Source organism: Rissa tridactyla, chromosome 2 (genome assembly GCF_028500815.1).
Source record: "Rissa tridactyla isolate bRisTri1 chromosome 2, bRisTri1.patW.cur.20221130, whole genome shotgun sequence".
NCBI classification, from domain to species: domain Eukaryota; kingdom Metazoa; phylum Chordata; class Aves; order Charadriiformes; family Laridae; genus Rissa; species Rissa tridactyla.
Genome location: NC_071467.1, coordinates 78,115,338 through 78,128,406, shown reverse-complemented (window position 1 = coordinate 78,128,406; position 13,069 = coordinate 78,115,338). Strand labels below are relative to the sequence as shown.

The following is a 13,069-nucleotide window of genomic DNA, read 5'->3' as shown; positions in this document are numbered from 1 at the left end:
ATGAAAAGTCAAATTTGCTTGTTTTTCTCATTGTTTTCCACTTGATTGGTCCTTATTTAAAGAACAAAGCAAAAAAAACCAAACCCCCTGGTTCTCAGCTGCTTCTGATGCGCGGAAAATTAATCTGACTTCACTTGAGTATGTACCAGTGAGCTGCAGTTCTACTGTGGTGTTTTCTGCTTTACCTAAGGAGGAAAACACATCTAGCTTATAAATCAGACCAAAATTTAAATACTTCATTCAAGCGTGTATTGAGTAACTGCTCTATATATTTTACAGGCCTGTAGTGGAAATTATGTGGTATGGTGGTAAAAGTCTCCTCTGTTTCCTTAGAGGACCATGCTGAGAAAACTTGCAGCCCCACAGTATTTGCAAATGTAATGTTGACTACCTGATGTACTACGACTGTGACATTTACAGTAACAGTTCTATTTCTTGATTGTTTTTAGAAATTGCCCCTTGGTTACATGTGTTCAGAGCAGAAGATGCTGTGGACTTTTCACAGTTAACGTTTGACCCAGGACAAAAAGAGCTTATTGCTGGAGCCAGGTGAGAAATCTATTTTCTTTTCTTCTTGCATCAGACTGTATTTTGTTCTTTGTTGATAAGTAATATTGATCCAAATTCTAACATCAGCTTGCTCTTGTATGACTCCCCTGCCTTCCAGACCCACTAAACTGAACATTATGTGTGTTTATTTCTCTTATTCCTTACTCAAGTTAAAAGAAGGATTGCCTGGTATCAAGGATCCAATAGCTTACACTATTCTCATTTTTAGGCGGACTGTCCTGGAGTACTCTCAAATTTTGGATGCATACAGTAGAACAGGCAGATGCTATGTGACAATGTGACAAAAGTTACTATAGCATAAAACTTACGATGATCACAAATTTGGCTACATAGTATGGCTCTTTGTGCTTGGGTGATTCTAATAATTATTCAGTACAGTGCCAGGAAAGATCTGTTAAAGACTGCAGAGTTTGTGGTAAAGTCGCTGATAATCACAATTTTTGCACAGTTAGGACAGTACTTTGCAAGCTGTGATCAACAGTGACACTGTCTTAGGTGTCAACATTGAAGCAGTAACAGTCCTTGAACACCATTTTTTCCTCTCTTAGCATATGAAGTAGAGTAAAACATTTTCATAGAATCATTTAGGTTGGAAAAGACCCTTGGGATCATCGAGTTCAACCATCAGCCCCACTCTACAAAGTTCTCCCCTACACCATATCCCTTAACACCACATCTAAACGAGTCTTAAACACATCCAGGGATGCTGACTCCACCACCTCCCTGGGCAGCCTATTCCAGTGTCTGACTACTCTTTCTGTGAAGAATTTTTTCCTCATGTCCAGCCTAAACCTACCCTGTTGCAGCTTGAACCCATTCCCTCTTGTTCTATCGCTAATTACTTGTGAGAAGAGACCAGCACCAACCTCTCTACAATGGCCTTTCAAGTAGTTGTAGGGAGCGATGAGGTCTCCCCTCAGCCTCCTCTTCCTCAAACTAAACAGTCACAGCTCCTTCAATCGCTCCTCATAGGATTTATCCTGCAGGCCCTTCACCAGCTTCGTTGCCCTCCTCTGCACTCGCTCCAGCACCTGGATATCTCTCTCGTATTGAGGTGCCCAAAACTGGACACAATACTCAAGGTGTGCCCTCACCAGTGTTGAGTACAGGGGGACAATCACCTCCCTCCTTCTGCTGGTCACACTATTTCTAATACAAGCCAGGATGCCATTGGCCCTCTTGGCCACCTGGGCACACTGCTGGCTCATGTTCAGCCGCTTGTCAATTAGAACCCCCAGGTCCCTTTCTGCCAGGCAGCTCTCCAGCCACACTTCCCCGAGCCTGTAGCGATGCATGGGGTTGTTGTGGCCCAAGTGCAGGACCTGGCACTTGGCCTTGTTGAAGCTCATACCGTTAGCATTGGCCCATCGGTCCAATCTATCCAAGTCTCTCTGTAGAGCCTCCCTATCCTCACGTAGATCAACACTCCCACTTAACTTGGTGTCATCTGCAAACTTGCTGATGATACACTCTATGTCCTTATCAAGCTCATCAATAAAGACGTTAAACAGAAATGGTCCCAACACCGAGCCCTGAGGGACACCACTTGTGACCGGCCGCCAGCTGGATTTAACTCCATTGACCACCACTCTTTGGGACCGCCCATCCAGACAGTGCTTGATCCAGCAGATCGTATGCTCATCCAGGCCATGAGCCGCCAGTTTTTCCATGAGAATTCTGTGGGGGACAGTGTCAAATGCTTTTCGAAAGTCTAGGTAGATAATATCCACAGCCTTTCCCTCATCCAATAATCGGGTCATCTTGTCATAGAAGGAGATCAGGCTCGTCAGGCAGGACCTGCCTTTCATAAACCCATGCTGACTAGGCCTGATCCCCTGGTTGACAAAAAATTTTAACCATGTAACTTATTATTTAAATCTGCGTCTGGAATTAATGAAGTCACTTAATTTTTCTGTCAGATTTAGCATTGGAATACATTTCTGTTTCCCAGTTTGTTTCTTAGTTGAAAATGAGGTTCAAAATACAGAGTCAAAAATGCACTGCGAGAATTTTTTTTTTTTCCGCGTGTGCCAATGGAAGTCGCTTAGCTACAGGGGCAAAACTTTCTGAGTGTGGAGATATATATATATATATGTCTCTGGCCACCTGAGGTGGGCTATCCTGTGCGCTCATGTTTTTTCTCTTCTATAAGCTGACAAATAAAATGAGGCATGAGGCTGTCAACTGGCACTGTTCTGTAAAGACAGCCAGCATTAGTCAGAGCTGTCTGAGCCTCTCCTCAGTGCCACAGCATTGTGTGTTGGATCGATGCACGCTGTATAGATCTCAATCACCAATGAAAAAATGATTTTTTTTTTTTTCTTTTCCTCCCTTTTTTTCTTCTCCGTACTGTTTATCTGGGCTTCAAATCTCAGCAAAGAATATGCTCGTTTAAACTTGTGCTTTTAATGAAGTTTTTTGAATCATTATGGGATAAGCTTTGGATGATGTTGTTGAATAGTTAGTGACTACGAAAAATGCCAGCTGCAGATTCTGCCTTTTGCAAAAGACCCAATACAGTAAAAGCAATAGGTTTGATTTGGTTTCTCTATAAGTTAATGCTGCTTCAGAGCTTCATATCTCCTGTTCTAGATAAAATTGCAAAATTCAAAATACTCAGTGTTTTTAAAATCACAACACAAATCTTTGTTTTCCACAGTCCAGTATAGCTGGCTGTTATTTGTTCACAGAATTTATTGGATTTTTTTCTTTCCTTATTTTGCATTTCCATTCTAAATTCGAAGCTTTTCTGCAGCACTGTTGTGTTTGGCCACTTTAGAACGACCGCACCTGCCAGCGGGTTGCTCTAATTGTACTTATTATTGATATTAGTATGTTCTTTTCACTATACATTTTTCTCTTCTTAAAGCATTGTGCCAGACAGTATGGTGAAAGTCACTGTATGTCATGGAGTCATAGATTCAGAGTCTAGGAACCAGTTATTATGGTGCTGTAGTCCCAAAAATGCAAGTGTTGATCTTAACTCATTATGCACCTTTTGCATATAGTTCCCGCTACCATGTAAAATGAATCCGTTCACTGTGAATATGATGTCAAGTTTTCTGCTTGTTTGCAGGAGTGGTGTTTGCAGCCTTTCATAGTCTCAGCTGCCCGCACTGATTTATTTTTTTTTTTCTTAACGCACCTTTCACCCAGGGCCATCTGAACAGAGCATTAATATTACTGTACTTGTTCTATTTTAGTACAAGTTTCTTGCACATTTGCTTCACAGGATTCACACATCTGAAGAGCCGTTAGAAGAATTTGTTTTCTGTCCTAAGCCACAAATGTGCTCTCATAGAGACAGTGAAGAGTACACACTGTTAATTCCTCCTTCCTGGTGAAATATCTTTTGATATACAGTTATTTCTCTTAGAATATTCCAACAATTTTTTTTTTTTATTATTTTCTTGTACTAATACTTTTGTACTGAAAAACTAAGAACTATGTGCAATGTGATTTCAGTAAGATCTGAGTAGTTAAAAGCTCCTGCGGACTTGCGAAAATTGTAATTACATGATTTTCCCTTCTCTACCCAATCAATGGTAGGGAAGGGAAATGTGTGGTGGCATATGGCAAAGCTACAAATAAACTTACGTTACTCCCTTTACACTGCCAAGAGAAGGACTCCCATTATGATTTACTTGTCCAGCATCCAAACAAAAACAGGGGGTGATGCTTGCACCTCTAGACTTCTGCGTTAGTAAGGTGGTGGTGTTCTAAACGAGATGAATGATTTTGACAGACAGGAGTTGTGTCCTGGCTCAGCTTAAGTTTATAATTTATTTTTTTCACCTTAGTAGAGTTTAGTGAACTCTTCTCCCAAGTTTCTCTGTCTGTCTTAGAAACAAAAAAAACCCAGTGTTGTGAAAATTTGGCACTACTGGAAATTCTTAAATCCCTTTTCTGTCACTGATGTTCATGATGGGTGATTCTCTTCCATTTTTGAAATTCTACAGCCCCTGAAGAGGTTCATGACTTTTTTGTCTTAATAAGCAAGGTAGCAAAGATCCCAGCTGGGATTCAGACTGGATTCCTGCTGGGAGCTGCCAACGCAGCGACATAAAAAGACAGATATGATCCCATGATGCCTCAAAAGGTGTCTCCTGTAGTGACAGAGAACTATTGATACCTTTGCACAAGGTCCTTGAGAGACATTAAACTGTAGTAGTGTGTGTCATTCTGTTTATATATGGTTAAACAAGGTTAAGCAAAATTAGAAAGAGCTGTAGGGAAGGACTGCTAAAAGGCAAATGAAGAAGGTTGGAATTGTAGTGCAGGGAAACAAAGGCAGAGTGTGTGCCCAGCGTCTGCCCATAAATCCATCAGCAGGTACATCTATGGAAGGAAATAGCTGTATAAACTACATGGTGGTGTTGGCAGAAAACCAAATCAGTTTAAGTTGGGCATAGGTAAGTTAGTCAGGAAACAATGAGTTTTGTCACATTTTACCAGTGTGAACAAAAGAACAGAAATATTTTTGAGATAGAGATCTCTAAGTATATGAAAAGGACATTATTCTATAGTGTTTGCCATAGCAGGCAGTAACTGGGAAGGTAATTACTAGTCCTGTATTGCTAAGATTAGTATTGCTTGTCCAGTTTGGGAAATAAAGGCAGTCTTCTGATGTCAGCAGGCATTCTGTAGTTGCTTTGCAAAAATAGATTTTTTTACAATTTTATCTGCTTTCCCTCCTTCTCAGCAGGTTGCCTTCCAGTCCTTTTGAGAAGTCTCTGGTTGATATTTTATTTCATTCTGCAAAATGTCCCGTTCTCCTGTAGGTCTTGAGTTGATTAATTCTGAGTCTCGTAGCCTTATTTCAGTTTCCTTACACCACCTGCAGCGATCTACAAATGTTACTACTCCAATCCTAGCACACACCTTCATCCTTTAATCATCCAGTCCACCCTGGCACTGATATTTCCTTTGTGCTGAGGAGTTGCGCAAGATTTTGAGCCATACTCCTTTTCCTTTCCTACCACCCCCGTTAGGGAGAGAGGCTGCTGTTCCCAATGAAGTTTGGTTTTGGCTAAGTCTGGCTTATTTCTTTTAGTAGTGACTGCTTTAATTTCTAAATATTGCTATACAATACAGGTTCAATTATACCTCCTGTTTTAATTGCAAAAGAAGCTAGTACAACTTTCAAGTTTAAGGAGGCTTGCACTTGTCTTTGTGTCAGAGTCACTTGACAGTCATTAGTGCCTTCCAGTGTAACAGGTCTGCTTAATAACATATATTGCATCTGAAGCGAAGTATTGTAATACAGTGTCATTTGGTCTTCTGTCAATCTGCTGTGCCAAAAGAGATGTATGTGTACTGTTGGCGAGGGCTTCAGAGGGAGAGGAGTATCTTCTGAAATGACTGATGAGTTAGCCTGGATCTCTGTAACAACCTGCAGTTGCCCTGCTTGCCTGGGACATTTTGGGCACAAACTGTCCCAAGTAGAAAAATTCGTTTAGATAGCTTTGAGAAATGGGGGAGTGGAGTGGAGGGGGTGGGGACAGACAGGGGAAAAGGCAGAGAGAGAAATTTATCGTGCCCGACTTTGATCAAACAGCCTAAAGTGCATAGTGAAGACAAGCAAAGATTAAAGTTCAATTTATGAAGCTGAATTAAGGGAAGGAGAATGATTTTCATTATGGTTGCTGGGTTTTAAAATTTACATTTGAAGAATATGACAGATTTCTCAGTGTTATGTCAATTAGGTCTAGATTTAATGTAAAAGGAACTTGATTTCTTAATAGATATGTACTAAATGGTATGAGATTATACATTTATGAAAAATGGGGAAAAAAAGAAAATAGATTAATGAGAAACACTCTGCATAGAAAATTCAGTATGGATGTAAACCAGTTGTTAGTACGTTATGAAGCCTGTTGGCTTTTGACAAAGGGCAGTATAGCCATGTTCCCATGAAACGGTATCTTTAAAATTTGCCCAAGGCATTGTTCTTAACATCACATATGACCTGGCAGATAAAAATAAATGAGTTCTCTTGCAATCTGAAACCTTCTAGGGAATTCATTTGTTTTCTTCAGAAAAAAAAAAAAAAAAAAAAAAAACAAACCAAAAACCATATGGCAGGGCAGAATTTACTTTTACAATTAAGTGGCATCAGCGAAGGATTACTTTCAGGGCATTAGCTCCTCAGTAAGTTCAAGGAAATGAGAGACTGCTTGGTTATCTTATTTTGATAAATCCTGGTAAAATATTCAGATTAATATTTATCTGTGTGTTATTTAGTGGACTGACTTTGCATCTAATCAAATATGATAATGATTTCTGTATTGTGAAATGCCAGTAAGCATGGAGATCCATGGATTTCCCCAAGAACAACCTTGCCCTTCTTTTCCTGTGTGGAAGCGCTTTGCCATATGTCCTGCAGCGTTTTCTTTGTGTCTCGCTTGGAAAGGTCAATTGCGGGGGGAAAAGACCAGCTCAGGGGAAGGAGACAACAGTGTCTGAATTACCTTGGCAAATTGTGCGTTGCGTTTTTTTCTCCTCATTCCCTGACAGCGCACTAAACACTTATCAGCTCTAGTTTTTATAAATCAAAAACTGTTAAAAGTGTTCCAGTCATTTTGGTAAAACAAGAGTCAATGAGAAGTATGTCTCAAATGCAGTAGGTTGGTCCAAAAATGTTGAAATTAAAAATAATTAGTTAAATTTTCCTTTTAATCCATTCTTTTTTTCCTTTTTTTTTTTCGTGGTGACTTATATTTTTTTTCTTAATGGGTTTATTCAAACCATGCCAGAAGAACTATGTTAGAAGGAACTTGTTTCTTTAAAGTATAAAGAAAGAAATCCTCCTCTTCCCAAGCGTCTTGTGCTTGAAATTATGAACTGATAGGAGGGTAGCTAGAGTTCATTCTTAAGATATGGTAATTTATCTTTTAAAATTCAAGTTGGGCTAGTTCAGTTATACTTTATATAGTTACTTATCAGAAATGGGTCTCAAAGCTATTCAACTTTTTTTTTTTTTTAATTGGATAATATATATACAGACATATCTTAAATTGTTTTTTACACAGAGCATCCCAATAACAGTGGCTTTCTCCTGTATGTTCTCCTGCAAGTTAATTAAACTTGCTTTGAGGTGGCTTATTGCCTCAGTCACTCCTTATCTTGCTGATGAAGGACTGTAACAGTATGCCTTTTCACTTAATTATAAGCATGTTTGGGAACGTCAATTTGAACCATTACCACTACTTACTATAATAACAGAAAGACAAATTAAAGGATTCATTAACAGTGGTTTAAGAATCTCTAATAAAGGAATAAATAACTGTACAGGTTTGCTTCTTGCTGTTGTCTGCTCCCAGCAGGAGAATCTGAGACCTTCTTGTTAATGAGATGCTCGGAGCGCTACATATTGGGAGAATACACAGGCACCAGGAACTAGTGCATTATTCTTTGAACTTCCGTCTGTGTTTTATTGCTCATTTAACACTTGGTTTGGGGTAATCAATGTCTGTCCTTCCACTGATTGATCTGATCTAATCTAAGTTACGGTTTAATGTTAAATCTAAGAGAAGTTATCATCCTACTGCTGCGGAAAGAGGAAGGTCTTTCTCCCCCTAATGCTTCTCTTTCCTATCTTGTCAATGGGTTCCTAAATATTTTTGAAAGCTAATGTTTTGTACCTCTCCTGCCCATGCCTTGTTCCACTACGCAATTTTCTCCTCCTTTGCACCAGCTCTGGTAATAGTCTGGTTGCAGAGTAACACTAGTCAGTTCACTAACCCCACAAAAGTTCCTCGTTTTCCTGTGCTGATTGTGTCTTGCAATCTTAATGGGTGGAACTAACATGATGCATCATCATAGGAGCCCTGGAGCTGACCTGGGATAAGATGAAAAGAGAAATGTCAGGGTTAAATTGAACTTCTTTGGCTATTTCAGTGTAAGCCATCTTTAGAAGTTATTTCAGGCGAGTGGTGTTCTGAAGGTACCTGCCTTTAACTGAAGTCATGACACACTTGATTTGTGCTAGCAGTAGAACATGTCCTGCTGCAGAATATGGCAACTTATGCCTTCTCTTGGTTCCTGGTTAGACGGTGTTCTCATGTCAGTCAGCTGCTCCTTTCTTCTGCAACTAACATTAGCCCAAACATAATGGTTTCTGTCCTACAGCGCCAGCGGTTTGGTCCTTGCTGAACTTGTCTACTTGTGTGTGCCTTTATGGCACTGAAATGCAGGGCAGGCAGCTACCACCTCGCCAGAGGCTGATAACCACGATATAGAAGTTGTTCTAGAGAGGTCCCACTTGGAGCAGCAGTCAAGTCTGTGAAGGACTCTCCCCTGCCTCTGAAACACTGGTGCCTTGCAGGAGTTACTGCAGCGCCCTTGTGGACGCGCTTGAGTGGCTGCACTCATCTTGTGAGAGGGCTGCTCGGGTGCTAGGTGGACGTGTGGGTCTCAGTCCTCGTTCAAAGAATACGGTCGGAAAATTTAACAGCGCAATGATGCGTACTGTGTGTGTGGTCTTCACCCCTCTAAATCTGGTGGAGCCAAGATCGTGGTATATATGGAGATGTGTTGACATCATGTGCTTACCGTGGTATGCATCCTGCTTCTGAATATCCCATGTGCAGTGAGCTCCCGCTGACGGGAAGGGCTCTGTGGGAAACTGACGGCTCTACCAGAGGACTACAGCACGATCACAGGAGGGAAATTCAAGGCTGGCTTTGCAATTGTGGGTGACCGAGTTTAGTATCTGCTTCCTTTTAAGTACCTTTAGCATTAATGTGATCACTTACATAGGTTTTGATCATTTTGTTTTTGCAGTTTTATTTTCTTAATAACATAATAAAATTTGAAAATTGGCTACCTTAGACTCTTTACCTTCTCCATCTGCCCCCTCCTGAAAAAAAACCAAACACGACAAGCAAACTTTATGTGCCAAAGTTGATTACTGTAGGGAAGGAGGCTGCAAAAGGTATGAACTGTCTAAAATTTCTGTTTATTTAAGCCTATTCCCATTATTGTTTTTTTTTTTTGGAGGAGATATAACAGCAGCATTTAAATTTAGTTTCAAATTAATCTTGAAAAGAGACAGAGGTTTAATACGTTGAACAATGAAAAGGTGACAAGACCAGGTAGGATTTGCGTGGCTGTTTATGTGGGTGGGTGCTGTACGGTGTGTGCCATGTCTGCCAGAATGTAACAACTGGAGGCATGTACTTTGAGATACGCGTTGCAACATTAAAAAGTATTAAAGATTTGGTCAGCCACAGTTATGAAATACAGCACTGATGTTTTGATTGAAGTGATATTTCAGGGTAAAGTTGAACCTAACAACAACTTACCAAATAGATATCTGAGTAAGCTCACCATCTTCTCTGGACTAAAGCATAGTATTCAGAAAGGCCTTGGTCTGCATGCACCAGAGGTGCACAGGTGACAAATATTCTGAGGCCATCTCCAGCTGGGGAAACTTGGGTGCTGTGTGTGAGAAGCAGAGGCCAACAGGGAGAAGATGGTGATGCATGTTTGAGATGACATGGCATGATGAGACTTCAGGAGGAGGGTGAGCTCCAGAGCTGCAGGGACAGGCCAGTGGTGCCTTTCTGCTTTTCCTGGAGAAGCCCATCGTGAGGAATACATAAAACTGATGCCCGGCTGTTCGTGAGCATCTGTGCAGGAGTGCTGTGTTCTAGGATCTCTAGTCACTGCTGAGGCTGCGTGTGGAGCTGCAGGGAAGAAAATGTAGTAAGGTTTGCTAATCCTGAAGAGCAACTATCAGAGAAGGAAATAAAATTTTACAGGACCTTTGAGAGGATTAATTTAATTTATAACGGGATTCTTTCCTAATTGACCCAAATATGTCATTCTGTTTGCCATGCTCAGTGTCTCACTGGTTAGCCTACGATCACCTGAGTCTTCCATTTTGCCCTTTTGAATATTAATAAAACACGATTAGTCTGAAAATATTTATCTCTCTGTATATGCTGTTTTCACATATTTGGCATTTATCAATAAGCTACTTATTTCATTACTCTCCTTTGCTGAGACTTCTATTTCCTGCAAAATACAGATGAAAAAAATTACTTACTGACCATTCTGCTTTTCATTGTTGTAATTTGACTATTTTCCTATAATTGTTCAACTAGACCACTTTGATTAGGTTTCTTTTATTTCCAATGTATCATCCTTAGCTTTTTCACATATTTTTCCTATTGTATCTTAATATAATCAAATGAATTTTCTACATCATAATTTTTTATTTATATTGATTATCTCCTTTCCTTCTATTCTTGTTTCTTTTTTTTTTTTTTGATTTTATTTCCAATTGCTGATTTTACTACACCGCAGAACTAGAATTGGCTTTTACGCAAAACTTGCCTGTCTTGATTGTGGAATCGTGACTTTTTGCTTAATAGCTTTTTCTTACAGAGCTTATACTTTTCATTTTCAGTCTTAAAATTTTTTCCTTCCAGTAAATTGAATAAACTGTTCTTCTTTCACGTGAAATAGTTTCTTGAAAGAAGTGCACAGGAAGGTATCTTTTACTGGTTATTTCCTCCAGATTTGGCAGCATATCTGGTCATGCCTTGAATTTTTGAGTTTGCTGCAACCCCTATTTATTGATTCAGGCTTTCAACAGATGCATATGGGATCTTGGGATGGGGTGAGGTTTTTTTGCTATGTTAGGAGTTTTTCAAAAGCTTAATCTGTAGTACGTTTTGCTAAGTTTATGCGCCACCTTAACGTTCTTCTAATTCATGTCTGTGTTTAATGCAACATTATTTATTGTTGTTGCAGTCATGTTTTATAGCTTGCCGTTTCACAAAACAAAGGGGAAAGTGCTGGATTTAGCATGCTCTACTGTTGAATCTTTATGGGTTTTAAATTGATTTTTGACATGGGCTTGTTTAGGAACATACAGAAGATGAGTTTTATACTTTTATCTGTAGTCATACTGAATGTATTCACTGCAATAGATCAAAATACATTGTCATCAAGGAGGTGACTGGAGTGTGCTTTTTTGTGGGGCTTTTTTCAGTTTCCACTGATACCAGTGGAAGTCTTTGCCGTTGGGGTTGAGCAGGCTCTTGATTAACAGGTTCTAGTTATCATAGTTCAGCTAGAAAAGTTGTTCAGTGTTGTGAATGTGAAGCAAAATGCTTATTGCCTGCTGGCTATCTGAAGGAATACAGGATGCTGCTTTATCTCAGAGTTAGTTGTGTTTTCTTCTCATTGCAGTGGCCTTCTGTTTGCAGATTTATGTAACATATTTGCTTTCCTCATTCATTAAGCACCAAATGGAAACAAACTTACCAATTACCGCCAGTGTCAAATCAGTTTAATTGCAGCACATAAAGTTGTATTTATCTTGCTTTTATTACCACCACATTTGGACAAGAGACAGGCCTACATGCTAAGAGGTCTGTCTATGCTTCAGAAATGTACTTGGGCATTTTTATTTCACATTCTTTGTTGCCTTCAAAGCATAAGTGCCCTGGAATAAAGCTAAACAGAGATTGAAAAATGGCAATCATCTAAGGCGTAATCTCAGTAACATATTGAAAACAATATTGTCACCTATCTCGTGGGCAGCATAACAGATCTTCACATATCATGAAAATTGGCACTGACTTTTTCTTTGGTCTGCCATATTTATTAGTATGATAACTCCAGTGTGTTGTTTCTTATGCTGTCACACTTATTTTTAATTTTTTTTTTTTAGCTTTTTCTCATATATGTACTTTTTGAATGAGTTCTCGCATGTTCGAGGTGCATGCCTTAGAATGTTAAGCAAATACAATAGGTATTTGTAGAGCTAAATGTAGTCCTGCAAGTTTTAGTGAAGTGGGCACATTTAGGTAGGAATAGCTCTGATTGCTCTCCGAGTGCTAGTTTGCCACTTGTTCGAGCATTAGTTGTGTAGTCACAGTCACTCCCTGCTGTCCATTTGCCCAGTTTGCCTCTATGTTGCGAAGGTGTAATGCTTTTACTGTGCCTTGCACGTTGCTTTCCTTCTTACTCCATTTTCTTTCTGCTGGCTTTATGAAGCTGAAAATAATATTTTAATTGGTTATTGGCACCCACAGGAAGTTGAAAAATGCACACTAATTAGCTCTGGGCCTTGGCTCATTCACATGTATATAGACATTTTAATCTCCGTAACACTCACAGGGTCAATAGTTCTAATTCTACACTGGACATATTAATGGGTAGAAGTGTTGCGCTCTACTGCATAGGATACAAGTCTCATTTTCTAGGAAAATAAAACCCACAAAACTTTCAGCCTCTGTTTTTTTTTCAGGATGATACTGTATTTTTAAGTATTTATTTATTTAGAATTTTTACAATTTGGGACAATAGCTTACTTTTTAATAGGCTGAAATGATGTCAGGGTGAAAGACCATAAAAAGACATTAATAATTTGATACTCTGCCTTAAAATGCCACATCAGTGCTAAATCTTAAGTAGATATCTCAAGATGAAGTACGCATGGAGATTGACACAACACTATGTTAAGTACTGACCTGAAAACTGG

At 39.4% G+C, this 13,069-nt stretch overlaps 1 protein-coding gene across 10 annotated transcripts in view; it reads left to right on the top strand.

Annotated features, from left to right (window-relative positions):
- The window catches only part of SEMA5A (semaphorin 5A), a 417,613-nt gene that overhangs the window by 190,011 nt on the left and 214,533 nt on the right, over nt 1–13,069 (top strand). For all 10 annotated transcript variants that reach the window (XM_054193340.1, XM_054193343.1, XM_054193348.1 and 7 more), the window contains one exon: nt 450–549. In XM_054193340.1, the coding sequence (XP_054049315.1) occupies nt 450–549 (100 nt within the window). The remainder of the gene's footprint in view (nt 1–449; nt 550–13,069) is intronic.